Raw genomic sequence first — 15,388 nt, 5'->3', positions numbered from 1 at the left:
GGTCCTGCCAGCTGCCTGCCCAAGCAGCAAAGGGATCAACAGCAGGCTGGGCTGTGGAAGCAGAGGCACAGCCACACAGCACTTGAACTACATCAAGACACTGCCCATAGTCTTGGGAGCCCCATGGGAAGTGCCAGTGTTAATTAACGAAAGGAGATTCAGACAGGGTCACTGAAATATCCAGGGAAGCTGTTAGGACACTGAGCCAGGCTCTTTACAGCAACTCATAGCAAGAAGGTAAGTGACAGTGGACATATTTGAAACAAAAGTTTCCCACTGGATGTTAGGAGAAGCTTTTCCCTCCTTCATCTAGGATCAGAACCAAGAGAAAGCCAGCACAACACCTTTAACAACACCACTCAAGGCTAAGCAGAATGAAGCCTATGCCCTTCTCCCATTCCCAAAATCATGGCTATTGTGACAGAGCAACGTATGGAAGGAAATGAAGCGCAACTCTGTCAAATGAGCACCAGCACTCTCTCGCACCAGGAGGGGAATCTGGATTAGCTAACCTATTTGACCTCACCTTTTCCACTAGCCCCTCAAAAATCAAACACTCATGTTTAATTATGTGTGTGCACATACACTGCAAGACCTGAGACAACTTGGCCTGGGGAACCATTTCGAATATCTAGCTTACATGACTGGTCCTGATTCAAATATCCTTGATAACTTTTGATAAAGAAGGAAAATTCATGGGACACAACATGTCAGCAGCTACACCTTGGTGCTTGGGAGGTTTAGGGTGAACAGTAGGAAAAATCTCTTTGCTGGGAGGGTGGCACAGCTGAGAGCCAGGTATCCCCAGAGATGGAAGATGCCTGTGCTTCAGCCATGAACCCTCAGCTTAACAGCCCCACCATTATGATGTAACATCCATGGCAGTTCTGCTCTGGAACTCCAAGGGCTCTGTAGGTCTGTGCAGATGGAAGAACAAGATGAGGGATTGTTGACTTTATCTTAGTCACCAGCTCCAAGAAAAGACCTCTCAGTCACTTCATCCTTACTATCTAAACATCAGGTCCCATCTTGGAAGAAGGACAAAGACCACCTAGAAGCTGTACTGCTTGAGGCTATGCCTGGATGGCACACACCTCAGCCACCTTCAGATCCAAACATTGCTAAGCACTCAAAAACTGCATAATCAAGTGACAGCAGCAGAGCTTTGGCAAGGCATCTGTCCCTCTATAAATAGAGCTTAACTGTGTGTCCTTATCACAGGGGTTTGATGTGTTTGGGGAGAATATTTTCTTCCCCTTCACCACCAAGTCCCGAGCAGCACAGATAATGGGCTTGAATCGATCCAGCTCAAGTATTGCTAAACTTCCTACCACTGTGGCAGCACGCCAGCCTCAAATAGGACAACAGAACATGTGTCTGCTCAGAGCCAACTACAAGGAACAGGCATAAAATTGCTTTAGGCTTTAAAAAAAAAAAAGAAAAGTTGCTTTTTGCAGATTTGTAGATCAATCTACAATGTATTTTAGAGGTTTAAGAAAGTCAATATAAACGAGATATATCATAGCTGCACAATAAGCTGAGAAGTTGTATTTCTGTTTATGCTGCTACTGGCACTCCAACCACTGGCTCAATGTCCTGCTGCTGTCACTTGATTATGCAGTTCTTCACCCCACTGGTTTTACCAGGACAACCCAGCCCTGGGGCTGGCTGGGGTCTGGTATACCCCCGTGTGTCACCACTGCACTTTGCGCCCTATTTGCAGCAGGAGGGCAGCAACAGGGACCGGTGACAGTGGCCGGGCTGACCTCCCAGAAAGTGCAGCTTGTCTCCTTAGGCCTCTGTCTGCGTGGGGTCAGCACACAAACTGGCTCAGCTCTCTGGGGATTCTCCAGGCAATGCTGAGACAATCCCCTAGGATTTGCTTCTCAAGCTGGTGCTGCTGCAGAACGGCAGTAGCCTGACCTGTACAAACTCATCCCCAGGGATGTGATAAGTTGGTTCCCTCCCACAGATAGGTCTGCCATGTGCTCACCATTCCTCTTACACCATCATAGCAAGATTTGGCAGAGGCCTCACAGACCACTTTGCCACTCCTCTGCAGGGCATTACAAAGCATATTCAGAATTTCTCTTTCCCTTTTTTATTATAGTGAGTCATATAACATGCCTTATCAAACCAGACCTAAATCATGTCTGCCTCTCCATAGATCCTGTGTAATGTGTCAGCCATTAAACATGCAATTATCCCGCATTTACAAATCCATGAGAGGCTCTCATCCTCTCATGGGCAGGAATGCTCATATCCCTGCGGTGGAGCCTGTCCTAATGAGCCACCAGGAAGTGGATCATTGGAACTGACCACATCCATTTCCTAGCCTCCACAAGGCACAGAACTCCATTTCCTGGCTTCCACCCTTTGCCTCAGAGGGTGAAGAATAAAGTGTGCATCTGGATGGGAAAGACTTGGCTGTACACTCTTGGTCAACAGGAAGACATCCCTGGGCTGTGGGATGCCCAGCTCCAGATATTCTTCTGCCCCAGAGCCCATCCAGGTGTAGGAAAACAGGTCAGCCTGCAACACAGGAAGCAGAAACCAGCTTTCTACCCTTCCTACACAGCTAAAACTTATACAAATGCCTGCCACACATCCCACCAAATCCTTTGGGAGCAAACCCAGGAAAGAAAGCCAGTGATGTAGGGCAGGGATGGGCAGCTGACGCACCAACGCTGGCAGGAGTACTAGCCTGCTGATGTTTCTCCAACCCACTTTCCCATCCCTCTGCCAGGCTCAAGCTCCTTTAGCAGCACATCATCACATCATCGGGACTGAGCTCTTATTCCTTCATTGCCAGACACAAGCAGGCATCAGGGGACGTATCATTCCACAAATCCAAAGAAACAAGCAGCATTAACTGGTAGCACATGTATATGGAGACCCCTCAAACTCCTTTTTCCCTTGCTCCCATCTGGTCTGCTCTGTGCCACTAAATCCAATTCAGCAGTGCTCAGAGCTTATACCAAAGCTGCGACACATTTGTCAGATTCCTGACTAGACCCATGGCTAATTTTACAACACTAATTTATCTCACCATATTATATCGCTTTCATTTCATCCCCCCAGGATCCCATTACTGCCAGTGTACCTTGTAGCCAGCATGTAACAGTAATTGGTCTTATTAGCGACATACCCTGATCGAGCTGCTCTATTTGCAGAGCTGCAAGGAGTCCCGTGGGTGGGCTGATCTACCTTGAGGATGGGGAGGGAAGGAGTCCTTGTTCCATGCCACTCCAGGGATGCCACCAAGGAGCAATGCTGAGGGCAGAGTTTTAATGCTGTAGAACATCTCTGCATGCCCAGGCCCCAGCCCACTCTCCACTGTGGCTCCATCAGGTGTTGCCCACCCCCAGGTTCCTTAACCTTGAACTTGTAACTCCAGGGCAAACAATCAAGTGTGCACACAGGGAGCATTTCTATCCTTGCTTGTAGCTCAAGGGATGAAGGACTCTGCTTATCCAGGGTTAAAGGGGCTGCAAAACAACTCTGGAGTGCATGAGGCAGGGGTAGAGGGAAGCTGCACAGGGAAAATTCATCATTCGTGCTATTTTGGTCAACAGTTTCTCCTTTTTGGTATAGGCTATTGCTTTCTAGGATCAACATAATTAAAGCCATGCAGTTTTAGCTAAGTAAGAGACTGCATTAGTCAAACAGTGACAATTCCCACTTAAGACGTCCTTGTCTGGCATTTAGAGACTCGTTAAATTTTTATTCATAATTTTCCTTTCTCAGGCACAGCACCAGCAATCACCAGGCTTCCCCAGCATGGCTCTGCTGGGTCTGCATCCCCAGATGGGGCAGCTCCATCTCCAGCCTTCTTCTCTGCTCCACCATGGCTCAAAGAACATGATCCCAACCCCCTCCTCAAACAGCACTGTGTTACCACAGCCCCATACTGAGCACACATGAAACAGACCTCAGACATGGGGCAACCACTCTTGCCATGGCTGGTGGTGGTCTCCTAAGGGATGCATTCCTTTTCAAGAAAAGTTCATGTATCTCATCCCTGATGCTGCAGCCTGCCAGAGCAGAAAAGTGAAAAAATACACCCAGCAGACATGAGAGTTCCAAGTTATGCTTGTCTGCAAGAGGTGGTACCTCATCTTCCACCACAAAGCTGGGCTGGATGACACTTACCTGCTCCAGAGTGGTTCAGCCACAACACAGGACCTCTGTGACTGTGGTTGGACTATGTACCTCTGAGCTGCCCAAACGGCTTTCAAGTGATAGAGCTCTTTATGGAGAAGCTGTCCATAGGCAGACCATAACATGGGCATTTTCCAGGCTGTTCATCCATACTTGACCCTCCACATCCTAAATAACCACTCTCAGCATCTGCCCTGTTTGCACAGCAGCTAAAAGGCTGCTCACATGCCAGAGTCAGGAACAGTGTTTTGTCACACTATTAAACACCACCATCCTCACCAGAAGACACGTGTCCCACACTCCGACAAAGCACACCACCTCAGGACAAGCTGGGTGAGCAAGGTTTTTAACCCACCTCTTACCTCTCCACCAGTCCAGAGTCCTTGGGACGTCCCCAATTTCTCATAAACGTCTGGGGGGATTCTTCTGGCTGCTTGTCCAACCCTCGCTGCTCAGATCTGCGATTTTCTTCAAAAAACCAGAGGAGAGAACATGTCAGGTTACCAGGTGAAGCTCTGCCATTGCTTCAGGTTTAGCAACCAACCAAGGTGGTCGTGGGGTATTTGTTTCTCAGCCCTGACAGCTGGGGGTAACTGGTGCAAACATGAACCTCATTAGAATAAGAGCCCTTCCACAAGCACGTCACAGTCCAGCCCTAAAGCAAGTATTTGCTTAATTATTTCGATTCAGAAACATGAAATGGGAGAGGGGAAAAAAGACCCCTGCAGCTTGGGGCATCTCTGATCTTCTTTAAAGACAGACAACAATGCTCCCCAGACAGAACAGCAGAACAGCACCACACTGTCAGCCCAGCACCAAGGCATTCACCCATGAGGTCTTGTGCTGCCTGAACCCTTATCCTGAAAAGCCTCACACATGTATTAAATGGTGCAGAGAGAGGCCAGTCCAACTGAACCCAGGAGAATGCCTGTACAGCTTTGCAGCACAGACACCAAGGGCTGGAAACAGGAGGAGGACTTTCTGTGCTACGTCTGACACACTGCCTAGTGAGATGGAGTCAGAGGCATTAGTGTAGCTAGTGGTGCCCTCCCTTACAGCAGGAAATACGTTTTATGTGTTAGACAAACAAATTATCAGTCGAGATCTGTGCTCATTATCCAGCTCTTGTGGCTGAGCTGGTGTTACTCTCCCCACTTCTTTTTAAATGCTTTGAAGAGAAAAAAAATTCTTATGGCTCTGCATTATTAAAAATGAAAAATAGGAGCCAAAACTCACTGGCAAGAGGAAAGTCTGGGACTCGCTCTCCTGCAGAGATTCTTTCCCAAGGGTGACAGTGACTCCAACCCTGGAACACCACAGGCTTTAATTAGCACCCAACCCTCAGCTGATGAGCTTTGCCAGAGTTCCTGCCAGGACCTCATGCAAAGCCTGGACAAGCCAATGGGAGGATGCTGCAGAAACCCAAACTACAGCCCCTTATCTACCCCCTGCCTGCCTACAAAACCTAAATAAATAAATTACCACCCTCTGAAACTACACTGGGCGCCGATGGCAAAACCCTCATTTGCAAAGTGCTTGGAAATAATTACAAATTTTTCCCAGAGTTTACAAGGATGGAAGCAGACTGTTTGTCATGCCGGCAGCCACAGTGAGCCGCAATTTATCACACTTGTCAGGTGTCAGCCACCAAGAAATTTAACTCCAGATGCCCCAAGCTCAGCACCCACTATGCCCCATCACTCAAAAGTTGCTCTGCCAGGCACCCCAGAGCTGAGGAGTGACTGGCAAGTAGGGGAAAGGGCTGCTCCCCACCAAGCCTCCTCTCACTTTACAATGCCAATGTAATTCTTTGGCTCTTTTTGGAAACGTTTTTGGCTGTGGGTGTTGGGTGTTTTCCCTACCCCCAGATGAAGCGAAAGGGAAAGGCTACAGCAAGAGATGAGGCTCATTTATCATTACCTGCCAGAGACCCTCCTGGGCTGTAATTCCAGCTTGGCAGGGACCTGAGAAGAGAGACTAGGCTTAGCACTGAGTACCCTCTGGGACAGAGTGCTTTATTATGGGTAAAAAGTGCAAAATCCCAGTGCCTTTTCTGAGTGACATCTCTGAAACCTGTAGAAGGGACTGACATTCCCTGCCACCTTTGTGCCCCATGCTGAGCCAGATGAGCCAGCCCTGCCACAGGTCCACCAGCCCAGCTTTCCACATGGAAGTCAAAGCATGATTTGCTTTTTAGGGTTTTTTTTAGATTGAGGTCAAACTGAGTTTTGGAGAAACTCAGCATGTCAAAACAGGTCAACAGGTGAAGGACCTGATTTGGGGAATAAGTTACTGCTGAGCCGGAGGGAAAATCTGTGAGGTGTGCTTCCCCATAATCAAGAACAGCCTTGATTACAGCTCAGGTGGGCTCACATAAGGAACAAGTGTCATCAGCCACAAAGCAAGGACAAGTCCTGGGTCAGGTCCCTGCAGGAGGGCTTGCATCACTGCTGAGCTCACCCTGCATCACCAGGACTTGAAGTCTCAGCAATGCCATGGTCAGGGCACTTCATTAAGGTGACACCTGTTTTATAGGGCCTGTCTGGGCTGCCCTACGGCAATACTCCTGCTTTGTCCATTTCTGTAGCAACAAGCTGACTTACAAGAAATCTGCTTGCAAAAGCACTAACTTTTTAAACATGTCCTTGCAAAATGCTGGAGGAAGCCCAGCACTCATGGCTTGTTGCATGTCCCACATGATGCACCTGCATGGCACAGCAAAGGATAATGGAAAACGGAACCATGTGCTAAATTAAAAAAAAAAAAAAACAAAACCACAACAACAACAACAACAAAAACCACCACCACACAACAACAACAACAGAAAAAAAAATCCAAACACACAGCATTTGCCATAAATCTTTCTCCACAAGCTGGGACTACGGTGATCAGGGATCCATGAATTTTACTTGCATCGACAGAAGGGGCCCAATATTTCCCAGCAGTGAAGCATCCCCACACGAGCTGGGGGGCACAGGTTTTGCAGTCCTGTGTGCTCCAGGCAGAGCAGTTCCTGCTGCAGGAAGCTCCCCACGCATGCTGTGGGTAACACACGAACACAGTGCGCAATTCAGAGTGTCGCGGCTTGGCCCAGGGAAGGTGGATTTTTGTGGCATCAGCAACAAGCAGAACCCTGATGCCTGCCTCAAAACCTTCCCCAAAACTATCAGGTCCAGTCTCACAGCACAAAAATACTGGGACTTCTTCAGCACAACTGCAAGAATTTTTCTGCTTTTTGTTTTTTTAAATTTATTTTTAGCTATGGATACATGAATGCCTTTTTTCCCCCCAACTCTGTTCTGAGAGCAGCTTAAAACTCTCTTTGCTAAAATTTTCCAAAAAAATTCAGCCGGAGGCAGAGACGTGAAGTTTCAGTCCAAATGGTTAAAGGCTGGCATAGTTTCAAGCAACTGAAGACAGGGGCTTATAATCAGAAGTGTCAGGCAGCCTTAATTATATTATTTCCTGAAGGAAATAGTTTTCCCTGCTGAAGTCCAGGAGTTATTAAAAAAAGTTGACCTCACTGGAACCAATCAAGATGGAGACAAGAAGCCTGTGATGGATTCTTAAGGCAGGCGTGTTCATGCATCTGTATTTTCAGGGGTCCAGGATTTTAGGACAGGTGTTGCCAGACAAGCCAGGCTTTGCAACAGCTGAGAGCCAGGACCCAGGATGCAGAGATCCCTCCCACCCATCTTCATGCCCTGGGCAGGAACATGTAGAAGTCCCATGTACCCAGGGAGGGTGCTTGCCTGTGCCCAGATAGATTGCCTCACTGAGGCAAGTGAGGAAAAACAGCCAGATGCTTTGTAGCTGTCAGGATCACACAGGCTTTTTGTCCGTGTCTTCCTTCGTGCCCATAAATAAAAGTGACAGCAACTTTATTTAGGACTTCTTCCAGTTAAGAGGGGATGGAAGAAAAGAGAAAAATTAAATCGTAGCACAGCAGAGGCAGAGGGAGAAGGTCCTAGAGGCACACCTCAGGCTGCACCACTGCTGCAGCTGCCTGAGGTGGTGGCAGCCTTCACTCTCCAAAATCACCACCTCCTCATCCCCATCAGTGCACCCCTCTCCTCTGCCCTTCCAGGCACAGAAATCCCAATCCCACATCGCGGCCTCTGCCTGCTGCTGCCCATCCACTCCCCAATGCAAGCTGAGAGGTTCAAGCATCTGGAGTGAGTCGAGGTGGAATAACCATGTCTCCTTATGTCCTAAAAGGGACTGAAACAACTCCCAAGTAATCCAGAGGAGAAAGCCACCTCTTCCCTGCACATATACAAAGTTGTACTTGTAGCACCAACAGCTGCTCTAAAAGGCAGCTCAGTCCTGTGCAGCTCACCAGTGTGACTGCAAAGGGAGTGCAGCATCTCCACCAGCATCCACTACCACAGAAAGTCCTGTCTGTTTGGCTGTAACCTCCAAGGAGTATTTTGCAACTGAGGAAAGACTCCTTTCTATAAAAAGCATGAGAAGAGACTCAAAGAGCAGGAGAGGAGGAAAGGCCGCTCTGCAAGAGGGCTGAGCAGCCTGCAGACCCAGACCCAGCAATGCCCCAGCATGAGGAAGCACAGCCAGAGTCTGAGCATCCCAGCCTGGTCTTCCCCAGCTCCCTGCAACACAGCACTTCGTGTCTCACAACAGTATTGCAACACACAGATAACATAAGCTTTGTTTGAACCTTCATCCTGCTTGCACCAGTGCTGAGCCAGAGTTATGCCACAAGACAAAATTCAGTTCCCACAGGGACTGTATGATTGTGCCAGTTCCCAGGTGCTTAGGGGCTTGACTGCAGCTCGTCTGGAGCTGTGTCAGGCATTTGCACACAAACACAAAAATTCAGGGCAGGTGTGTAGGAAAAGAACCCCCCTGATCCCGGGGGTTGAGGCCACCCTACACAGAAAGGTTTAGGGTGGAACTTGTGTGCAGGTCCCAAGGGAGAGATGCTGCCAGTGACCTCATGGGTTTCTTCCACTGCTGCCCTGTCTGCTGCCATGACTCAGAGATTAATGACAGGCCATTTGTCAGCATTGGTGGCATCATTGCCAATCTCATTTCTGAGCAGACATCTGACCTTGCTTGCCTCCCTGAGACCCGTGTTACCGCATGGCTCCAGCAGCCTCCTGACAGCTCCCAGGGGAAGCAACACAAGGCAGGGAACTGGGCTGTGACAGCTTGATCCTGAGTCAGGATGCACAGACAGCTCAGGATGAGCAGTGAGTGTTTGTCAGCATGTCCCACTGCCCTACCCTCCTCCCAGCTGGCATCCAAGAAAGAGCTCCCTTGCCAAGCACTGGGCTAGGTTATGGAGAAGGGAGATCTGTGCCCAAAGAGGAGGGCATAGGCAAAGCAAGCCTTGACTGAAACTTGGGAAGGAAAGGGAAAGGGGGGCACATGATCTTTTCTCCAAGCCTGCAGTATCTGTGTCTCTGCCCACACTACCCAGCCAGCTGAAGGGATCAGTGTACTGTTCCAGCTGTGGCAGCCAGAACTTCTCCACAATCAGCCATGACCCAGACTGAATCTTAACCTAGATCTCACTCTATGAGGAGACCAGGTAAAATCCAGACACAGATCCACTCTGCACTCCTGAGCAGCGCCTGTACCCATGTCCTGAGGTGTAACTGACCTATGCCACAGGGTCCAGCACTCCTCTGCCCCAAACCAGACCATGTTGTCACTGTACAAGTCCACTATGTGACTGTCAGTTGGTCACCACACACAGTTCTGGTCCTCACAGAAAGGAAGTAGTGAGACAAGAAGAGGCACATGGGAAGGGGAACAAAACATCTTCTGCATCAGGGCATTCCAAATACACCAAGGCTTTTCAGCCTGGGAAGAAGGAAGAGGCAGGGCTTGCTTAGCTACAGGATCTTGGGCTAGACACACTGTGTTGGCCAAACCATAATGGCCACACTGCTCCCTATTAAAAAACATAAAACAAATTATGTCCAGAGGAGCAGAGAAAATTCGAGAACAGGTCTCCTGACAAGTGCTGGTCCTGATGCAAGCTTTGCCTCCACACAATCCTCAGGCTTAGACAGCCAGATGCATCCCCACCAGGAGGGATAAGACAACCACCAGTACGGCTCTTCTTCTGTGCCAAGTCAAGCCAGTCCCAGCTCTCATGCTTCTCAGAAGGAGAACAAATTAAAATGATGTGGGACTGGGAAAAGACCCACTTGGTTAAGATTAATAAATCAGCACCATTAAATGTCATTAGAATAATATGCCCAGAAAGCTTCATAAAAGGAGATACCATATGATTGAATGCTCTCCAGACCCTCATTTTACACAGACCCAAAACATCAGCCCAGAGCCTCTTTTAACATCCAACTCTCACAACAATCAGGTTTAGGTTTTGTTTTGTGATGTGTCTTTTTTTTTTTCTTTTTCTTTTCTTTTTTTTTTTTCTTTTCTTTTTTTTTTTTTTCTTTCTCCTGAGGAGCTTTCGGGCCTGCAATTGAAACTACAATTCCTTTAGTTCCTGGGAGAGGGGAGAAAATAAAAATCATTCTTCATTAAGCTGAAGCAAATGGCATTTTTGCTTGTCAAAAACATTTGACACAAATCTGACAGACTCAACCAGACATATAAATAAAAGGTTTTAATCCTTCTCTTCAGAGTTTAAGAAAAACCTGCTGTCAGTCCAGTGCTAGTACAACCTCTCTCCTACAGTTCACACTCCCTGGGAGTTGCCAGCACCCTCCTGGCACTGATGCTGGGACAGAGGGCAGGTACCAGCCACAGCAGCCTTTTCACATGAGTAAAACCCCACCAGCCCGTGTTACCCCTCTGCAGGCTGCTCTTTCAGAGACTGGATCAGCCTCCCTCGGCTCAAGCAGCACACAGCCGGCTCTAGCAGCAGGGAGGTGAACAGCATCGATCCCTTGCCTCTCCTGCCACCATCCATATGTGATAGCAGCATCGACCAAGCAGCCCTGGATGCTGTATTTCCTTGGCCACCTGGGCTGTGCACCAGCCACCACTGAGCCTCCTTCCCCATCCATCCTGTCAGCAAGGTGGCCACAGATGCAGTGACAAGACACAGAGTGGTGTCAGGGCCCATTTCGAACTCCTTCTATCCTATTCAAGCCAGAGAGGCTTATGTGTATGGATTTATGCTGTTTGCCCCAATACTTAGCTACTGAGCTGACTAATCTGTGTGCAAGAAAAACCAAGGTGGCTCAGAGGCTGAGCAATCTACATCATTCATCATTTAGATTAGCTATTGTCTTAATCCTCTTTCCTGTATAATACATAAAGGAATGGATGTCCTATATGCTCAGGATATGCAGAAAAAACTCAGGCTGAAGCTCAGAAATTTGGACAGAAGTGAGAATGACAAATCCTACCAAGCCACAGAAGGAAAAGGAAACTTGTTGCAGCCCCTGACAGATGGTTTAACTTCTTGCTCTTTCCACCCCAGCAGCCTTTAATTATTTCCTAGACAGCTTCCCAATTACTTCCCAGGCAGCTTCCTAAAGCTCTTCTGCCCTCCCCCTTCATGACAACCCCATGATGAACTGTTGGCCCCAACTTGCAGCAGCCCATGCCATGTGGTCTTGCTGCTGCCCGAAGGATGTGCAGCCCTGTGCCCCAGGAGCTGGGACATCCCACTCCAGCCTCAGCTGTGGCTGTGCTGCTCTCCGAAAGGCAATGGCTCTGCCCAGCCCAGTGCCATGCTTTGGGCCACGCCTGGCAAACAGGAAAGCTCAGATGGAGGATTAAAGCCTTGCTTGGCTATCCAGGATCATGCCACGCATTGCTCCAGCACCTGGCTGGAGGATGAACAAAACCAGGCTCCTTTATGGTAACAGCAAAGAGTTCAGGGGCAGAGGGAGGGACGGCAACTAGGAAGTGGCAAACAAGGCTTTAGTTCACTGTCTTGCTAGAGCTGAGGGAACTAATAAACAGACAGATGAGCTAAATTGTCTTCTGAACCTCTGTATCAGTATTCACATTACAGAGCCTGCTTCCAGCAATTCCAGAGTATTAATAATAAATGCTACATAATTACAGCAGACTTGCTTTGTCCTCTCTTTCTGTTTACTGTCAACGTCCCTTTAACCCTTTGCAGCCCACAGCTGGCTCTCCACTGGCAGCAGGCCCTCCAGAGATGCACAGCCCTGGCACCACTGATGGGTGTCTCTCACAGCTCTTTCCCTGGGCAGGTCAGGGTGCAAGGGGATATAAAGGAAAGCTCAAGTGCTGATACGCTCAGTAGGGATCACTTTCTACCTGCCAAAGTCCTGATAATGTTGCTGCAGGGCATGAAAAAGGTGTATTTGAGGCCTCAGGAGCACCCCCAGGCTGGGATGAGTTGGGAACTGTGCAAACAGCATCTCCAACACACAGAGTTGTAACAAGTCACTGAGAGCAACTTCACAGCAAAGAGGGTTTATGGCCTCTCCTGGTTTTAATCCCCTCCAGACTTGCAGCTGAATCTGCCTTCCCCACACACATGCTTTTGGGGTATCGCTACCCCAGGTAATTGGGACTCTTCCTACTGCAGTCATGGTCTTTGGGCTGTCAGTGGTGACAACCACCTGGGATGCAAACACACACTGCTGGGAGCTGGAAGTCAGTTCTGGAGCAATCCCTGAAGAACATATTCCTGGGAAGACATAGGTAATGACCCACACAGGTCCCAAGCCTGGCACCCAGGCAGGGAAGAACAAAGCTTTCGGATAATCAAGTTTCAAGCTAAACAGCTCCTGTGTTTGAGCAGTGGCCACATCCCTCATTCTCAGCAGTACGACAGCCCCACACAGCTGCTCTTCCCAAGTCTCCTTCCTCATAGGCAAGCTGTGCCAAAATGCCTGCCCTGCCTGATCATTTCATGAGCTGATCCAAATGAGAGTTAAAGACCCTCTGGCACTTTCCCCCTGAATTTTTGCAGTGTTTCATCCAGTGTAGCTGGAAACTGAACTCTGGAGCCTGCTTTACTTCCCACAGGACTCTCGGTAAGTATTTCTTCCTCAGATGCAGGCAAAAAGCCTCAAAACTCTGAAGAAAGGCCCACATTAACAGTGCAATAGCAGTTTTTATCTGAGCACAGGTTTAATTTGCACCTTTCAGGCTAGCTGTCTCTTTTCCAGCCTTGCTGGGAGGCTGTCATGGCTCTTAACATGGCTTCAATAAGAGAACTAATACCTCAAATGGGATTTCTGCAAGAAACCAGCATGCAAAACAAAGTATGCCTGCCTTCCAGTGCAAATTAACTCAGCTGCTGACCCGACTGCAGACCTTTCCAGACAGGAGACCCACTGGACAGCAAATGAATACCAAACAACTCAGATGCAAATCTCTCCCTGCACAGAGAGCCTCAAATGCTAAGAGAACACTTGGCTCAAACAGCTGGGCACTGAAAAGCCTTGAAATGGAAAAACACAAACAATCTAGTTACAACACTCACACAGGGAAAGCAAGGCTGGAGTGACATAAGAACATCTATCCCTCAGACACCATGTGCCCACACCACCTGGGACATGCAGAGCATCCCTCAGTGCTGACATTCCTGCCATCATTTTCCAGTGGTTCCCACAGCTGCACACATCCACTTTGCATTTTCTGGGCCATTTCTCCTCTCCCAGGTGAAGCATAGAAGATTTTTTTCCTGCCTGTACACAGACACTTGTTTTGATTTCTCAGAGAATGAAAAAGCAACCGTCATTCAGGAATAATCACTAAAGAAAAATAGTCACTTCTATCCTAAAATGTGTACAGGCTCAAAGAAAAGTGAGAGGGACAGATGGTGCAAGGGCTAGGAGCAAGACACAAAGACAGGAGTTCTCTGGACAACTTACATGGAGCATTCATGCCAGAGAAGTATAGAGCAGAGTGGAGATTGGGAAGAAATGTGATCATCATCATTACATCCAGCTCTTCCTTGTAGGACAGTACAAGAAGACTACTTGCAGAGCAACATACTACACAGTTAAAGCTAGCAGATCTCCCCAGGGTACAAGGAAGGGCAAGTTCATCCCTCCTGGGTGGCCGTGGCTTGATTGTATCTCTGCTGTCTCTTTACTCACTGCCACCTTTAGCAAGGCAGCTCCAATTTCTACACAACAGGGACCTGTGCAAAGGGCACTCAGCAGGCTGGAGTTCCCCCACACCATCACAGGATGGTACAGCCAGCAAAGCAGCAATCCATATTGTAGGAGAATCCGCGGATGGCAGGGACAAGGAATTCTGCTGACCTGAGATATTCTAGAAACACGTGGTTTTATTGCAAGGGTCATGGGTAAAAAGGCCTTGCCTTCAGCCACCAGCCTCAGCTGAAGGGAATTCCCAAAGAGAGAGGGAGAAAGAACAGGAGGGTAAGAGGTGAGAGAGAAGGGAGCAAGAGAGCAAGGTGGCAGGGGGAAGAGAGCAAGAGAGAGCGAGAGTAGGGGGAAGAGCCAGAGGTAAGAGCCGGGGAGGAAAGGGACAGGGGTAAGAGTAGGGACAAGAGGAAGAGGAAAGAGGTAAGAGCAGTAAGATAGGCAGGAGAAGTAAGAGGTAAGAGTTAAGAGAGAGGGGTCCTTGCTACAATACATTATATCTCCTTTTGATGAATATTCTAATTTACAGTGACCAACCAATACAGTACACAAAATCTTATAGAATCTACATACAGCCTATAAGAACTACTACATTACCATACTGTGTTATATTTTAAACTCTAAAAACTACTCTTTAGCATTCTGTTTTGCTACATTGACCTTTGGATCCCTTAGCCACAGAAAGGTGTTGTTCAATCAAAAGGGATTCTCCAGCTAGCTAGACTGGTGTTTTCAGGTTATATAGTAACTAAGACTCAGTATTCTACAACTCAAAGTAAGCTTTCATTTCTATTTCGATTATAGGTTTCATATTTTCAGAATCTTTTGCTAAGCAATCATATTTATAAGGTTTCCCTGATTCATCTTCCCCAACATCATATGGACAGGAAGGGAAACCCACAAATACCTGCAAGGAAAATGACATATGTCAGCCCCAGAAATGAAGATGCTGAGCTGGACTGGCACACATGCAACCTGTGCTGCTGGAGGAGCTCCCACTCGCAGAGGGAACTGATGGCCCTGCCAGCCCCTCACAGCACCCGCCAGACACACAGGCAGCCCCCAGCACTGCTGAGGTGGCTGTCACAGGAGGATTGCAAGGGTGGAAGTGCCTGGACTGATCCCTGCTCAGTGATGAACATTTGCCCCAGGATTATCAGCCAGCACTCACAGATGCAAAT

The 15,388-nt window shown here is 48.3% G+C and overlaps 1 protein-coding gene across 1 annotated transcript in view; it reads right to left on the bottom strand.

Moving 5' to 3' along the window:
* The window catches only part of CNTFR (ciliary neurotrophic factor receptor), a 139,739-nt gene extending 133,081 nt beyond the window's left edge, over positions 1-6,658 (bottom strand). The window contains exons 1-2 of the mRNA XM_066339577.1: positions 6,622-6,658; positions 4,524-4,609 (exon numbers count right to left, since the gene is read on the bottom strand). Coding sequence (XP_066195674.1) covers positions 4,524-4,609; positions 6,622-6,658 — 123 coding nt within the window. The remainder of the gene's footprint in view (positions 1-4,523; positions 4,610-6,621) is intronic.
* Between the last annotated feature and the right edge of the window lie 8,730 nt (positions 6,659-15,388).

The sequence above is a fragment of the Sylvia atricapilla genome, chromosome Z (genome assembly GCF_009819655.1).
Source record: "Sylvia atricapilla isolate bSylAtr1 chromosome Z, bSylAtr1.pri, whole genome shotgun sequence".
NCBI classification, from domain to species: domain Eukaryota; kingdom Metazoa; phylum Chordata; class Aves; order Passeriformes; family Sylviidae; genus Sylvia; species Sylvia atricapilla.
The sequence above is the reverse complement of the archived record's forward strand: the minus strand, read 5'-3'. Positions and strand labels throughout refer to the sequence as shown.